Source organism: Oncorhynchus nerka, linkage group LG17, assembly GCF_034236695.1.
Source record: "Oncorhynchus nerka isolate Pitt River linkage group LG17, Oner_Uvic_2.0, whole genome shotgun sequence".
Taxonomy (NCBI): Eukaryota; Metazoa; Chordata; class Actinopteri; order Salmoniformes; family Salmonidae; genus Oncorhynchus; species Oncorhynchus nerka.
In genome coordinates this window covers 17,967,863-17,983,745 of record NC_088412.1, presented here as the reverse complement: position 1 = coordinate 17,983,745, position 15,883 = coordinate 17,967,863, and the positions used below count along the sequence as shown (strand labels likewise).

At 42.1% G+C, this 15,883-nt stretch overlaps 1 protein-coding gene across 2 annotated transcripts in view; it reads right to left on the bottom strand.

Moving 5' to 3' along the window:
* Window positions 1-14,285, bottom strand: part of lsp1a (lymphocyte specific protein 1 a) — a 42,687-nt gene extending 28,402 nt beyond the window's left edge. Inside the window, exons 1-2 of one of the 2 annotated variants that reach the window (XM_029649281.2) lie at window positions 13,895-14,285; window positions 3,828-3,980 (exon numbers count right to left, since the gene is read on the bottom strand). In XM_029649281.2, the coding sequence (XP_029505141.1) occupies window positions 3,828-3,980; window positions 13,895-13,953 (212 nt within the window). In that variant the 5' untranslated portion in view covers window positions 13,954-14,285. The remainder of the gene's footprint in view (window positions 1-3,827; window positions 3,981-13,894) is intronic. The other variant, XM_029649280.2, reaches the window with a different exon arrangement.
* Window positions 14,286-15,883: the final 1,598 nt, after the last annotated feature.

The window sequence follows — 15,883 nt, the reverse complement described above, 5'->3', positions numbered from 1 at the left end:
CCAGAGGCAAGGATATGCATATTCCTGGTATCATTTGAATGGAAACATTCTGAAGTTTGTGGAAAAGTTAATTGAATGTAGGAAATTATAACACAGTAGATCTGGTGGAAGAAAAGAGAAAGAAAGAGCATACGTTTTCTGTTTTTTATTGTTGTAGCATCATCTTTCATATGTACTAGAATAGGTACACAGTCAGATAGGATGGAGATAATTTTGATGGATAACACAAGAGGGCAACTGTAGGTGTGCAAAGTTTCAGACTGATAACTTCAGGAATGGGTGAGCTACATGACATTTAGCATGAAGTCACCCAGGTGTCCCACACAAGTTGCCCAAATGTACCCAAGTGGCCGAATTGGTGAAATGACCTATAACTATATACAACAGTGCAAATAACTATATACAACATATCAAAAAGCAATTCTAACACACAAAAAAATATATATATATATTTTTAAATATATTATTAAATTTTTTCTTTTTTTTTTTAAACAGGGGTAGACCGTTTGGAAATCCTCTACACAATATTTTGCTGCCTGTGCCATGTCCCATAGAAGTCTCTTTCTGATGTAAAGCAGAGGCAAACTGAACAAGTGGTGCAGGTGATGGGGGACTTCATGCGACACAGACCACAACGACGCCTCCATGCTGTGCCCTTTTGGCCCTGAGGCACAGTCATGCCTGCAGTAATGAACTGTGGCATATGAACACCACTGGAGGCAGGAGTAGAGGGGACATTGCAAAGAAATATATATATATTTATATTTCATAAAACGGCATTAGCACTTACCCGTCCAGAAGTACGTCCTGTCCTTGCAGAAACAGCTCCTCAATGTTTGAATCATAACACTCAAATATTCCTCAAACTAAAAATCTGTCTCACTTTCCCGTTCAATATCTTCTATAATCTGGTGCAAATCTGTATACTTAGACTTGGACTTCGCTTTTCCTGATTTATTCGCCATGATGTCTTCAATGAAATCGTTGAAAACCAAAACGCTGCTGTAATAAGCGTGACCTGTGGTCAATGGCGAGAATGAAGTTTGTTACTCGTGTGTTTACAAACAAGGGATGGTGGTCCAACCCATAACCATCACATACTGGCGTTTACCTCAGCTCATTGGCTATCTACCCAGCTAGATTTCAAGAAGATCAGTGGTCATTGGGCAGAAATACAGTCAATCAACGAAGCTTCGCTGATATTATTGGTGCGCAATGAAGTCATTGCTCGTTGTCTTCAAATCAGTTCACTTCGGTCAATACTCCCCGCAAAAAAAACTATCAAGTTTGGCTGTGTTGCAAACATCCAGATGATTGCACTGAAACCAACTATGACTAGATAAACAATTGTGTAATTATGTCGAATGCTCCGTAAAAAGTTGATAGAGATGGAATTCACGACACAAACGGTTTACAAAATGTTTTGTTTTAGGCTCTAAAAATGGATTTTATCAAAGAAAACGGCACTTCATTTGATCACTGGGACCCTCAGGAAGAGAAATAAGAGCAAGATATCAGAATGTAAGTCATAATTTTACCTTCACCTTGTTGATCGCTCTTCTCAAACAAAAGCATGGTATTTGTTCTCTGTAATAGCTATTTTAAATCGGAAAACGTAGTTTGATTACCAAGATCCTAATCTTTTGAAGGGTGTAAGACACTTGCATTTTCAAGAATGTTTAATGTTATGACGTTGTATTTTTAGTTGTCAATTTCCCCTGTTGTTGATCCCTGTACAGGGATCGCAGCCATAAGAGGTTTAAACTTCACAGGTTAGTCTGAACATCTGCACCTGGCTGAACAAAACCATGAACCTTCTATCAATTACCAGGTAGAGTAAAGAATTCTATCTTTAACGAAGAACAGATTAGCAGCGCACCTCTGTCTGTCTCTCTCTCTCTCTCTCTCTCTCTCTCTCTCTCTTTCTATATATATATTATATATATATATATATATATATATATATATATATTATATTATATTATATTATATTATATTATATATATATATATATATATATATATATATATATATATATATATATATATATATTCTTAACCCTCCGTTCATTTAAACAGTCCTGAAATGAAAGTCTGTTTCATCTTTGCAGGAGCTGGCTGAACGCAATGCTCCCTCCAGGCATTCCAATTATAATTAAGTAGGTTAGCTACTAAAGTAAATTGATGTTTCCAGATGGTAGTTTATATATATATTAACATATATTTAATGGACAATTAGGAATGATGAGCAGTAATTGTGGTGGTTGGATTCTTCAGGTGTTTAGTCATGCAGATGTTGTTATGAAGTGGTTAGTTCTGACACCAAAAGCTCTCTGGTAACAAACCACAGGCACCTGTTGGAAAGGAATATTTGTGTAATGGCTCTGTAATGTCATGTTACTGTAATGACTTTGAAAACAAAGAGGAAGGAACCTGGTCTGAATCTCGGCTGGCAATTACATTGTTGAGAGAGCAGTACACAGTCAACGACACAGAGATCAAATAACAGCAAACCCCAAACCAGTGTTCACGGTTGTTTTGACGTTTGGTCTTCTGAACTATTATTCAACTGTATCATTTATAATTTATCCCCCTTAGGGATAAAGAGGAAACAGGGAGTCCTTGAAACAGTTTGAAAATGTTACTATGCCTGTTTTATGATCAATCCAAAATTACAGACTACACTGAGTGTAGTGACTTTACCTCATGTCAAGTCACTCATTATGGTTTAAAAACGTGGAGGCATTGTCATGATCTAGGGCTGTATTTGTTCTTTCTTCTCCCCTTTGGAGAAAGTGTGTCAGTTAAAGGCCATGATAGTAGTAGTTTCCCAAGACGCTCTGTCGTAAACATTCTTCCGAGCTGCTGTAATGAGAAATGCAGCTGTGTGTTCTTCTTTGCATGGAGAGAGTGAATCAACCAGTAAGGTAGAGAGAGAGAGAATAGAGTGAGAGAATGAGCGTGTGAGGGAGAGAAAGAGAGAGGGAGAGAGGGAGAGAGCGAGAGAGATGGCCAAACGAGAGAGAGAGAGAGAGAGAAAAGGAGGCATGTGGGGATTAGTGGAAATATTTGTTTTTTTGTAACCACACATCCTCAGGATAGTGGAGCAAACCCATAAACAACTGAATGTATAGCAAACAAGGGGAAGTAACTATCCCAGTATAACTCCCATGGTATTATTGCATTTTAGTAATTTAGCAGATACTCTTATCCAGAGCAACTTTCATAAGCATTTAGGGTTAAGAGCCTTGCTCAAGGGGTACATTGACAGATTCTTCACCTAGTCAGCTCAGGAATTGAACCACTGACCATTCAATTACTGGCCCGACACTCTTAACCGCTACACTACCTGGCTCCACAGCCAGGAAATCTGACAAACAGCCCTTCATATAAATCATTATATCAGCTGCTTCAGCACAAGACAAAACATAATAGAAACAAACTGTAGTTTGGATGTGGGAGATGTGACATGAATGAGTTGGTCACGAGGTTGGGCTCCGTTCAAATTGAAGGCAGACAATTTATTAAGAAGTGATTTGAATTTAACATTCAGAAATGTAAATCATTTTGAAATAAATAGTTTCTACTTTTCAGTTTATTGAGAAGACATTGAATATAAATGCCATTTTTTTGATAATTGAATTGTAATTTTAGTTTGTTTCCTGAATTGACTGTCTTCACTTCGAATTCAGCCCAACCCTGGTGGGTCAGTGAGTAATGTTTGGTTGTGGAACAGGGATGATAGGAGATGAGTCATGCCTGATCTACAAGGTTCAATAACACCATTATCATGCTTGATGAGTCATAGTATAGTACTTGGGTACTTACAGGCCATCCTCCGTCAAGGCCCCATTGTCCAGTGAGGGGCCTCCAGGGCCCAAGGTACTGCTGCTGCCCATACTGCGGAAGGACTCCCGGGCCCTCCGCCGACGCTCTCGCTCCACCTCCTCTGCATCCTCCACGCTCCTCTGGGTGGTTATTCTGTGGGGCGAGAGACGGGGTGAAAATATTTGTTTAAAGCTACAGTCTGTGATTTGTAAAATAACAAAATGGGTCACCTCCACTTGAGAGATGAGGCTAAGGAAGAAATATAGTAAGAATTGTAATGACCATTGAACAGCTTTCAAAATCCCAGACTATAGCTTTAGAACCTTACTGAGAAATGCTTTTCACCCCCATGGGTCTTTGAGTTTTTTGTGCCCGACATGGTTGGATCCCATGAGTCATTGTCCTGGGCTCTCCCAAGAAGATGTTTCTAAACAATGGCCTGTTCATTCCTGGAGAAGGGAGATTGCCAGGAGAACATCTGCCTCAGACCTCCTAGCATTCAGCTCGTCACGGATGAGCGATGACATCCCAACAGAACATCGGAAATTCTACTGCACCCCCCTGTGTTTATCTCACTAGTAAACATACACACACATGTGGTTCTACTCATGTTTGCATTTTACTGCAACAACACATTTATCACAAAAGTGTAAACCACTTTCTCCACGTCAGACCAAACCAAACTCCCCTTGGGATTCAAAAAGGGTTCAAAGTGCATCCTCACTAATGTAGTGCATGACATCTAGTTTTCTGTATTTATGAAGAGCAGATTCCACAGCACTTATGGACTTGTCGGCTGTACTGTTTATCTGTTTTGTAATGAAGGGGTCATGGTACTAGCCTCAGAGTAAATGTAGGAAGTTCAAGACATCTATTTTTCAATGTAATGAGCAGATAGTTTACAGCACTTACAGACTTGTCTGCTGTACGTCTCTGCTGTGTAGCTAGCGAGGGCCATGGTATGAGCCTATAAGGGTGAATGCAGGAGAACTGCCTGGTCAATAGGTTCCATCTGTGTGTCAGGGTGTCAAATGACAACACTCACATGCATTCGGCTTCTGGGTCAATTAAGGCAGTCTCAGGTCACTAATAGGGCCCTAATGTGTCCCAGGCCCCGGGGCGTTTGTGTTACCACCACCTGAGGCCATCTGCTTCAGTGACTCTCCCTTTCACAACACCCCATATAAAGGTCCATGAAGGTGGGATGGTCCGTAAAATCACACCCCACACCCACACCGCTAATCACAGGGTTTTTTGTGAAAGGGAAAGAGTCAGAGCACAGCTGGATCTAGGTTACCCAGATACGTTCCACTATTTTCAATGTTGGTTTCCTTCACAATCAGAACTGGTGGCCAGGGGAAAATGAGCTGATAACCAAGTGCCCAACACCACTGACTGATGGATGAACCAGGAAGTATTGTCATGGTTTCACAAAGGCGACTTCACGGACGGGTTGAAAAACTGATGTATAACTCATTTGATATGTCAATTGAGACACAAAGGATCATTTTTGACTTTGTCTCCTCAAAAATGTTGACACAACACAACCATTGTGGAGACAAGAACGCAGGCACACCATCTCATTTGGTATGGTATTAGAGGATGTGGCAGTCGGACTTAACTTCTTATACCTATCATTCTTTTTCCTTTCATTTGCATTATGGGATTATCTCATTCTTGGCACCAGTCAAACGTCTTGACTCAGATGATGATGTCATTAATCTGTTGGTGACTGGATTATCGATGGCTTTTCTTTCTTTGTCATCCTCTTTCACTCACTGTCTAAACCTGTCCTTGTTTAAACCTAATCTAAGAGACCCATTTTCTCACCCCGTTTGTCTTCTGGATCTGCAACCGTGGGAGGTGGGGGGGAATAGCAGTGAGGAAAGACACGCCAAAGAATCTGGTTTACATTGGGGCTTATGTTGCCTTTCCTGACAATTGTAACGACATCTAATCTCAACTTCCTCTAAATAATGTTCAAAAGCCGCAGGGCCAAAGAGCCAGATTCCGACAGTTAGACTGTTAAGTGGATCTAAAGCAAGCCTGAGCATGCCACTGTTGTCTCCACACAAAACTGAAAACAAACAGACAACTGCCTCTCCAGACCAGATGGGTCGGTGTTGTGTGTCACAGGGGAGTGTGATTAGCAGAGTTCTTGGAGTGGGAACTGCCAGATGCTTCACCTTTCTGACAGACTTATTTACTTATCAAATCACATTTAATTTATCACATGCACTGAATACAGTGAAATGCTTACTTACAAGCTCTTTCCCAACAATGCAGAGTTAACTAGTTGCTCCTACCCTCTACTTTTTTGAACATTTTGTTAAAAATCGCGCAACATTTCAGCGCCCTGCTACTCATGCCAGGAATATAGTACGTTCATATGGTTAGAATGTGTGTATAGGAAACCCTCGGACGTTTTTAAAACTGGTTAAATCACGACTGTGGCTATTACATAACGTGCGTTACATCGGAAAGCGCAGGAAAACCTGATCACAGAAAATGGAAATAAATATCCTTGCGCCACTTCCAGCAATTGTTAACAGTGAGCCGAATTAGATAAGACCGAGCATTCAACTCCCACAGCATCCCCATGTAGTCGAGTATCTTGTGAATTTAATCCTCTTTGATTCTTGGTTGAACCGAAAGAGGGGCACGACGTACCTCCGGTCTCCGCCCAGATCATTCCGGAAGAGCTCTCTCCTGAAATTTTTTCCAAGACGACAGCTAATGATATGTACATCGCCTACGGATGATTTTTATCGCTTATTAACGTTTACTAATACCTAAAGTAGCATTACAAACGTATTTCGAAGTGTTTTGTGAAAGTTTATCGTCTACTTTTTGAATTTTAAAAATGACGTTACGTTGTGAAATCGCTGTTTTTTTCGTTTATCACACAGTCTACATATAACGATATCTTGGCTTTATATGGCCCGATTTAATTGAAATAAAGACCCAATAGTGTTTATGGGACATCTAGGAGTGCCAACAAAGAAGATGGTGAAAGGTAATGACTGTTTTCTATTTTATTGTGCGGTTTGTGTAACGCCGAAATGCTAATTATTTTGTTTACGTCCCCTGCTGTGCTTTTCTGTTGTAGTGTATTGGTGCATGCTATCAGATAATAGCTTCTCATGCTGTCGCCGAAAAGCATTTTAAAAATCTGACTTGTTGCCTGGATTCACAACGAGTGTAGCTTTAATTTGATACCCTGCATGTGTATTTTAATGAACTTTTGAGTTTTAACTAATACTATTAGCATTTAGCGTAGCGCATTTGCATTTCCAGAGCTCTAGTTGGGACGCAAGCGTCCCAGGTAGAGGTAAGAGGTTAAGTAAGAAAGTGAAAAACACATGAGGAAATATACCACACAAGAATGAAGCTATATACAAGGAGTACCAATACCATATCAATGTTCAGGGGTATGAGGTATTTGAGGTAGATATGTACAGTGCCTTCAAGAAGTATTCATACCCCCCCCCTCCCCCCAAATGGTTTTTACAAAGTGTGATTCAAATTTATTGCAATTTTTTTGTCAACGATCTACACAAAATACTATGTAATGTCAAAGTGGAAGAACATTTCTAACATTTGTATAAAATTCATGGAAAATAAACATTCATATATATTCATTAGATAAGTACGCAATAGATTACAGTCACATTTGGCAGTGATTACTTGCTGTGAGTTTTTCTGGGAAAGTTTCTGAGAGCTTTGCACACCTGAATTGTACCATATTTGCAAAAATTCTTCAAGCTCTGTCAAATTGGTTGTTGATCATTGCTAGACAGCCATTTTCAAGTCTTGCCATATATTTTCAAGCTGATTTAAGTCAAAACTATAACTAGGTCAGCCAGGAACATTCAATGTCATCTTGGTAAGCAACTCCACTCCAGTGTATATTTGGCCTTGTGTTTTAGGTTGTTGTCCTCCTGGAAGATTCATTTGTCTCCCGGTGTCTGGTGGAAAGCAGACTGAACCAGATTTTGCTCTAGGATTTTACCTGTGCTTTATTTTTATCCGCCCAAATAAACTTATGACAAGCAGAACCATAACATGATGCAGCCACCCCGTGTTTGAAAATATGAAGAGGGGTACTCAGTTGTGTGTTGTTTTGGATTTGCCACAAACAATGCTTTGTATCAGGACATAAAGTTAATTTCTTTGCCACATTTTTTTCAGGTTTACTTTAGGGCTTTACAGTTTTGGAATATATATCATGTACAAGCTTCCTTCTTTTCAATTAGGTTAGTATTGTGGAGTAACTACAATATTGTTGATCCATCCTCAGTTTTCTCCTATCACAGCCATTAAACTCGGTAACTGTTTTAAAGTCACCATGATGAAATCCCTGAGTACCTTTGTCTCCGGCAACTGAGTTAGGAAGGGCGCCTGTATCTTTGTAGTGACTTGGTGTATTGATACACCATCCAAAGTGTAATTAATCACTTTGCCATGCTCAAAGGGATATTCAATATCTGTTTTGTGTGTAGGCCAGTGACACAAAGTCTCAATTGAATCCATTTGAAATTCAGGCTGTAACACAACAAAATGTGGACAAAGTCAAAGGGTGTGAATACTTTCTGAAGGCTCTGTACTGGGCCATCCCCACCACCCTCTGTAGTCAAGGGCGGTGCAGTTGCCATACCAGGCGGTGATGCAGCCAGTCAAGATGCTCTCGAAGGTGCAGCTGTAGAACTTCTTGAGGATCTGAGGGACCATACCAAATCTTACTTACTGAGGGATTTTATTCCTCCTAGAGCATAGGCCACCAACAAATTTAACAGAAAAAGGCCACTCCTGGGTTTCAGACTGGAGGTTCAGATATTGGGAGAAGTTTGACGGTCTAAACAGCAGTCAGGGGATCACAAGCAATAACCATGTTTCATGATAATGTACTGTATTTGGTTAGCAAAGTGCGGGTTGCAGGCAGCCCGAGTGAATTTTGCTCTGGAAGTTAATGACATGATCTACCCCAGCAATAAAGCCTTCAAATGCACTGAGGGTTGGAATGATTATGGAACAAAATGTGAACCCCTCTGGTAGTTCATTCTCCATCTCTGACTCCCTTGTTAGGTTTGACACCTGGCTGTTAAAGATGATTGACTGGCCACCCGGAGATCACAAAGATCAATGGAGTACAGGAAGAGAGGTGACCCCTAACATCTCACTGTGACACACCGGGTTTCCTGCCACACTGTGAAAATTAGAGCCAAAATTATGACCGAGCCATATATTCCTTCTGTTGTGTAGCATTTACATGGACACACACACACACACACACACACACACACACACCCTTTGCTTGACCATTGTACGTAATACTTGACTAGAGATGCAAGTATTTCACAGGAAACCACAGTCATTATTATCTTAAAGTTAGAAAGGTTCAGAACACTTGTTTAGCTCTTCGCTACTCGCTGAACGATTATATAATAACATGGTGTCCTTCCTCTATTAAAAGCCAAACAGACAGAAACTGAAGAGAGGGGGCTGGGAAAAATATCCAGGATGATGTCATGGTTGTCATGAAACAAGTTAGAACAGTTGCTATGTGGACACCATTACATCAGCCAGACACAATACTATGTTGTTGACGATACTGAGGAGATTACTTTTCCAAGAATCGAGTGAACAAGTCACTAACTGAGAGGAGCTTTTGCCAATTCACACTGCCATGAACTAACTTGAACTACAGATTAAAACCAAGTCAGCTGTAGCCTTATGTGTCTCTACTCAAACGAATGAAAGTCTACTATGAATGCCACATCATCATGACACTTTCCAGTCATTCCAAAATGGCTGGTCATTTTCAGTGAAACGCAACATGTTTATGGCAGACGTTTACACACGGCCACCTGGGGAGGATGAACTATGACCATGGAGGTGACTGCCAGGCAATCTGACTGCATTGCCATCAGAGGAGGCTGGTGAGAGGAGATATAGGAGGCCGGGCTCATTGTAATGGCTGGAATTGAATAAATGGAACGGTATCAAACACATCAAACAGGGAAACCAAGTTTGACTGTTCCATCTATTCCATTCTAGCCATTACAATGACCCTGTCCTCCTATAGCTCATCCCACTAGCCTGCTCTGGCTGCCATGGACACAGGCCTGCCTGGGCTCCCCCTGTAAGCCAGTAGAGTAGACAGTAATCACTAATCGCCATGTTATGGCTCTCGACTGGCCCCCCGTGCAGAGCCCAAATGGAGCACAGCTCATTTACTACAGTCTGGGAACACCAGGGTCCTTTTGGTTTGTTTACCTACGGGCTTTAGTCAAAGCTCATTACACACAGGTAACTGACAAAATAAAGCAAAACACCAACATAAAGCGTCTTAATGCGGCGTTGGTCTCAACTGCATGGAATACCCTGATACAGCTGTTCAATGAGCAGGTCTGGTGAATCCATTTGCACCATCTTATCTCACTGTGTGGGATTTGATGGTTTTAAGTCCATGGTGAGACCGATAGAGATAAAAATCCATCCACCACTGAGTCTATCTTATCCTATAGGATCTTAACTGACCAAGGCAGGAGAGATAACTGTCAGAAAGCCAGTCTGTCTATCACCTCTTTCCCTTCCTGCTCTAAAGAGAGTGATCTGTGGAGAGGGAAACACCTGGGTGTTTGCTTTCCCCTGTTGCCCTCCAAAAGCCGACAACCTTTGGTAAGGCACACCAGGGCAAGGGCAACGGAGAACCTTGGTCAAACATCATTTACTATATAGGGAACAGGGTGCCATTTGGGACATAGTCAGAGTTCATTGCCTTTTCACTCAACTGGTAAAGCCCACCACATTCCTCTGTCTCTTCTCTCTCCCCCCCTATCGTAAAACAGAGAGAACACCTAATCCACCGAGGTCACAGGCTGAGGTGGGTGGATCTGTAGTATTAATGTGCCTGTATTGATCAGAATCAGAATTGCCTTTATTCGCCAAGGGCATTTTAATATACCCAGAATTTATCTTTGCGAAATGGCGCTGCCTGCAATAGACAAAATATACATTTACACATAGTCTACATATAGACAATATAGACGCAGGCTAGCATAGGGGTGAACAGGCCAAGGTGGGGTGGGTCTGTAGTATGAGTGTGTGCATTAATGCAGGCTAGCAGAAGGGTGCACAAAACAGACAGGCTTGCTCTGCTTGACGCTTCCCTGGATGCCTTGTGAATGATCTCATCACAAACCTCGGAGTGATGGAGGATCAGAGATGAGAGAAGACGGAAAAGAGAAAAGCTCTGTCTCTTTCTCTCTCTCGCTCTCACTCTCTCACCCTCTCTTTCTCACTCCATCTCTCTCTCACTCTCTTTCTCTCTCCATGTTTCTCCCTGTCTCTCTCTGTCTCTATATATGTCTCTCTCTGACTTCATTCAAAACAGATCCACCTCACATTCCTTCCTTGACCCATTCTGATGAATGGCACAACATCAGATAAAACGTGTTTAGAGGCCACGGCTTTTTCTGAGATTGTTTCCATTTGTGTTCTGTTTGCTTTTATTGGTATCGACACAGCGCTCTTTGAGGTTTTAATGTGGTTTTACTGTGAATACCTCCTCTTGGTAGAAGCTGAAGTTTGGGACAGTTTCACTGCTTAGTGTAAGGGTGCTTTTCACCAACAATAAGACTCAAATTTGAGTCAGTATTTCTGACTCACTTAATAGTAAATCTGAGGCAACATAACATTTAATCAAGAGGATGAAGGATCATGAACAAACTGTAAACCATATTTTTGTTACAGTAAACAAATAATAAACACTTCCAAGGGTTTGGCATTGTCATATACTTTCTAATGATGGGATGGGACTCACTTGATAAAAAATCTTGGGCAACAGAACATGTAGACAAGCGTGTGAGAGGTTTGGCATTATCTGACACTAAGGTTGGGATGGAGAAGTGTCTGTCTGAAGCTGATGTCATCCATCTCTCTCCACTTTCCTAGTGGGAACATCTGCACTGAGGATTAGCCCAAGTGTCTCGTGGGAACACAGTTTTGATGCCCCCCCCAGGCCTGGCTGTATAGTATTTATGTTCCCTAAAGACATTGGATAAAGTGCCTTCTACCCACCTCCTAACTTTCCACACCCTCTGAGCAGCCTAAGTGCCTAAGCTTCAACTCTCAGCTGTTTCATAAACCACACCTGCTCTGCTCCACCGGAAATCCTCAAGCCTGTCTTTCTTCTCCCATTGACAAAACTGGAACACTCTGAATAGACAATTCTCAGTGAAGACTGAATTCTGCATTCATTTACTCTCTTTCACTTATTCTTTTGTTAATCATGACAGTTGAAGTGTCTTAAGGTCCCTTTCCCAAACAGCGTTCTATGTTTGATCAATCAGGGAAGGCTCTGGATCGACTGATCCGCTGTTTGGAAATTAGACTGAAATGGGTCTCGATAGATGGAATCTATATTATTTCATGTCTCTCGTATTTTAATTGTGTAATTACCCCCCCCCCTTCATGTTATAGTGATATTTCTATTTCTATTGTTTATTACCATTTTCATTATTTTATTTCACTAGTCCTGGGGGTTGAAGCTGGAAGCCTAAGACTTCCACTGTGCCCTGCAATCACACCTGCAACCCTGACCATGTGACTATTAAACACTCTGAATCTGAATGTTGAGTGATTTCTGGACCTGCACTAAATGGAGGCTATCGGTTTACAGACCACCTACACTTTACTTTCACTACTGGCTCTCTCCCTCAGAGTAACACTGGGGGAAAGGAAATGTCAAATAAAGAGAAATACCTAACCACCCGTAAGCGGCCCCTTTTCACAAGGGAGTGGCCCATGTCACCCCTGTCACCTTTCACACAGTTCACAGCCCCAATTTGCCTCAGTTTCAGTCAGAAGCGAAAGCCTGGGGCACCAATCTCATAATCTTTCTTTCTTTCTCTCTTTCTCTCTTTCTCTCTCTTATTCCCTATCTCTGTCCCTCTCTCTCTCTCTCTTTCTTATTCCCTATCTCTCTCTCTCTCTCTCTCTCTCTCTCTCTTTCTTATTCCCTATCTCTGTCCCTCTCTCTCTCTCTTTCTCCCTCCCTGTCCCCCAGAGTCTTCGAGAGGAAAAACAAACAACCAAGGAGATCTGATGTAAAGGTCTGTTTGTGGTGTCAGAAGCACTGCTTCAGTCCTAGCTGACAAAACTCCACTCCGTGGTGAAGGAAGTTTCTGATGAACTTCACCAACTTCACTGGAGACGAGACTAGTCTTTGTGAAATCTAGCTCCGACTACATCGATTCGCCCAAGGTCAATACTTCACAAATGTTTTATTAGGAAAATGTTTGTCCTATGTTTGTCCTCTGAAGTTGCTTGCCTTTCTTTGTTTGCTGAAATCCATATTCTTTCTATAAACGTTAATCAAATACAACCACAGACTGCCCATGTGGCCATTGAATCTCAACAAGGAAACAGTCAGTAGTGGTATTTGATTAACTTCAGTCCCAGTCCCTGTCCAGGTTGTGTTGTCAACAGTGATAAGACCCAGGGCAGTGGACATTGAATTACCCCTCCTGTAATCATAGCAACAGGAGAAAGCCCAGGGTCTGTATACATGAAGCGACTCAGAGTAGGAGTGCAGATTTAGGATCAGGTCCCCCCTCTTAGTCATTATGATATAGAAGGCAAAAGTGTGCTGATCCTAGATCAGCACTCCTACTCTGAGAACATTTGTGGAAGCTGCTGTGGGCTCTACCTCTGACCAACATCTACAGTACACTGATCCATCTCTCTGGTGCTCGATCTGACAAACATGTTCACTAAAGAGAGGCTGGCTAGCCAGAACTGGGGATATATGGCTACATGGTTTAGCATGGTTTAACATACAGTGGTTCCTCAATTAAAAGTTGCGTCATACCACGGTATAGTGTACGATATGCCGTGCTATGGTACGCAATGGACTCTAGCAGGCTACAAACATAGTGCTGTGACTCAATTTACTAGAGTTGAGCACCTTTTTTCTCGAGCATACCTGAAAAACAGCATACTTAACTATCTTTCTCTATTTAAACTATCTCTACTCCAAAAACAGGTTTCATGTTTTTACTCACTTCAAGAGGTTCTGCAAACCTTGCTTGCTGGAGTTTCTTCTCAGGATAGCATGTGACATGTCTCCTTTCTCCTCTTCTGACCCTCTTTATCGGAATCAAAATATCACAAGTGTAGCTCCTCTTCCTCCGACAGAATGACAGAACCTCTCTGTCTTTTCCAGTCCTGAGCCCAACGGCCAGTGATGAGGTTTCTATAGGACAGATCTCTGTACTCCTCTTTTGTCCCTCAGACGAGAAGGCACATACACTTTCTGACCTAGCCACACAGACACACACCCCCAGGTCTCCCTCGTCTCTTAGATGCTGGCCCCCACGTAGCCTGTTGAAAATGTGAGGAAAGCTCAGAGCAGCACTCTCTTTCCTCTCACAGAGACTTTAGTTACTGCCCCCCTCACCCTCCTCCTCTCTCCCTCTCTCCTCCTCCTCTTCCTCTCTGCTACATGTGGTTCTTATTGAGTGCTCAGACCGTAGCCCAATATCTTTATTCTTCCCTTCCCCGTTCTGCAGGATCATGTGGCTTTCCCTGGGGGAGATGTAAGATGATACCCCCACCCAACATCCTCCAATCCAGACCCCTAATACCCCCCTGTCCCTCTGTCTGTCCCCCGGGCCCATCCACTCCCTACATCTCAATCTTCATTCAGATTAGAAAAGATGAAGAAAACAATTGAGATATTTGTGTTTGGGAACAAACAACACTTAATGGTCCTACACATATTTTGAATGCTTGTCCTGTTCACACTACCTCAAATTACTAATAATCAGTCAAAAAAAATATTGAGTAGGTTCAGTTTTATTTACCAATCATAAAGTAGTAAAAACATTTTGAATGAACACATTTCGTTTATCAAATATGATTTATTTAGAGGCATGTGGCATTTGGAGAAGTACTGTGTGTCACTTTGGTGGTCCTACTGTTTATGTTCCTTTCCAGCCTGTCTGGAAGGTAGAAGATACATGACAAAGTTCAGTTTTCCAAGAAAACTATCAGGGAATATTCTGAACATGCAACAACAGGTCATTGGGGAGTCTCCTGTGTATTCAGTGTGTGTGACAAATGACAAGCATAGCGTCAGCAGACAAGTGGTAGCATAGCGTCAGCAGACAAGTGGTAGCATAGCGTCAGCAGACAAGTGGTAGCATAGCGTCAGTCTTACACTATTCAAACTTTATAACATGATTTATAGTTCCTATATGGACTTTCCGTTTTATGAGAACGTGCACTTTTTTCAGGCCCCAACGGAAGAACAATCACAACCCACTCAACACACACAGACAAACACACTTTCCTTTTCTGTTCAGCCTCTCATGTATCCCCCCCCCCCCGCCAAAGTACACTGTCACCAGGGCGACGGCATAGTCACTGCCGTTACCATGGCGAAGCTGCCCACCACTCACGCCTCCTGTGCTGCTGAGACTCTCTCTGTGACACGTCGGACAAAGGGAGTACTCAGCCTGTCAGAGCCCGACTTAGATTGGCCCTCCCACCGTCCCACCCCCCTCATCAGGAGAAGCTGCTCACAGCAGCAGGGGAACAGCGGTGGACATGTAGAACAACCCAAACCAAATCAAATACTTTATGGCACCCTCACTGACCTGAACACTGGTTGTATCTAAACCTGGGTTTAACACCCTCACTGACCTGAACACTGGTTGTATCTAAACCTGGGTTTAACACCCTCACTGACCTGAACACTGGTTGTATCTAAACCTGGGTTTAACACCCTCACTGACCTGAACACTGGTTGTATCTAAACCTGGGTTTAACACCCTCACTGACCTGAACACTGGTTGTATCTAAACCTGAGTTTAACACCCTCACTGACCTGAACACTGCTTGTATCTAAACCTGGGTTTAACACCCTCACTGACCTGAAGACTGGTTGTAATCTAAACCTGGGTTTAACACCCTCACTGACCTGAAGACTGGTTGTATCTAAACCTGGGTTTAACACCCTCACTGACCTGAACACTGGTTGTATCTAAACC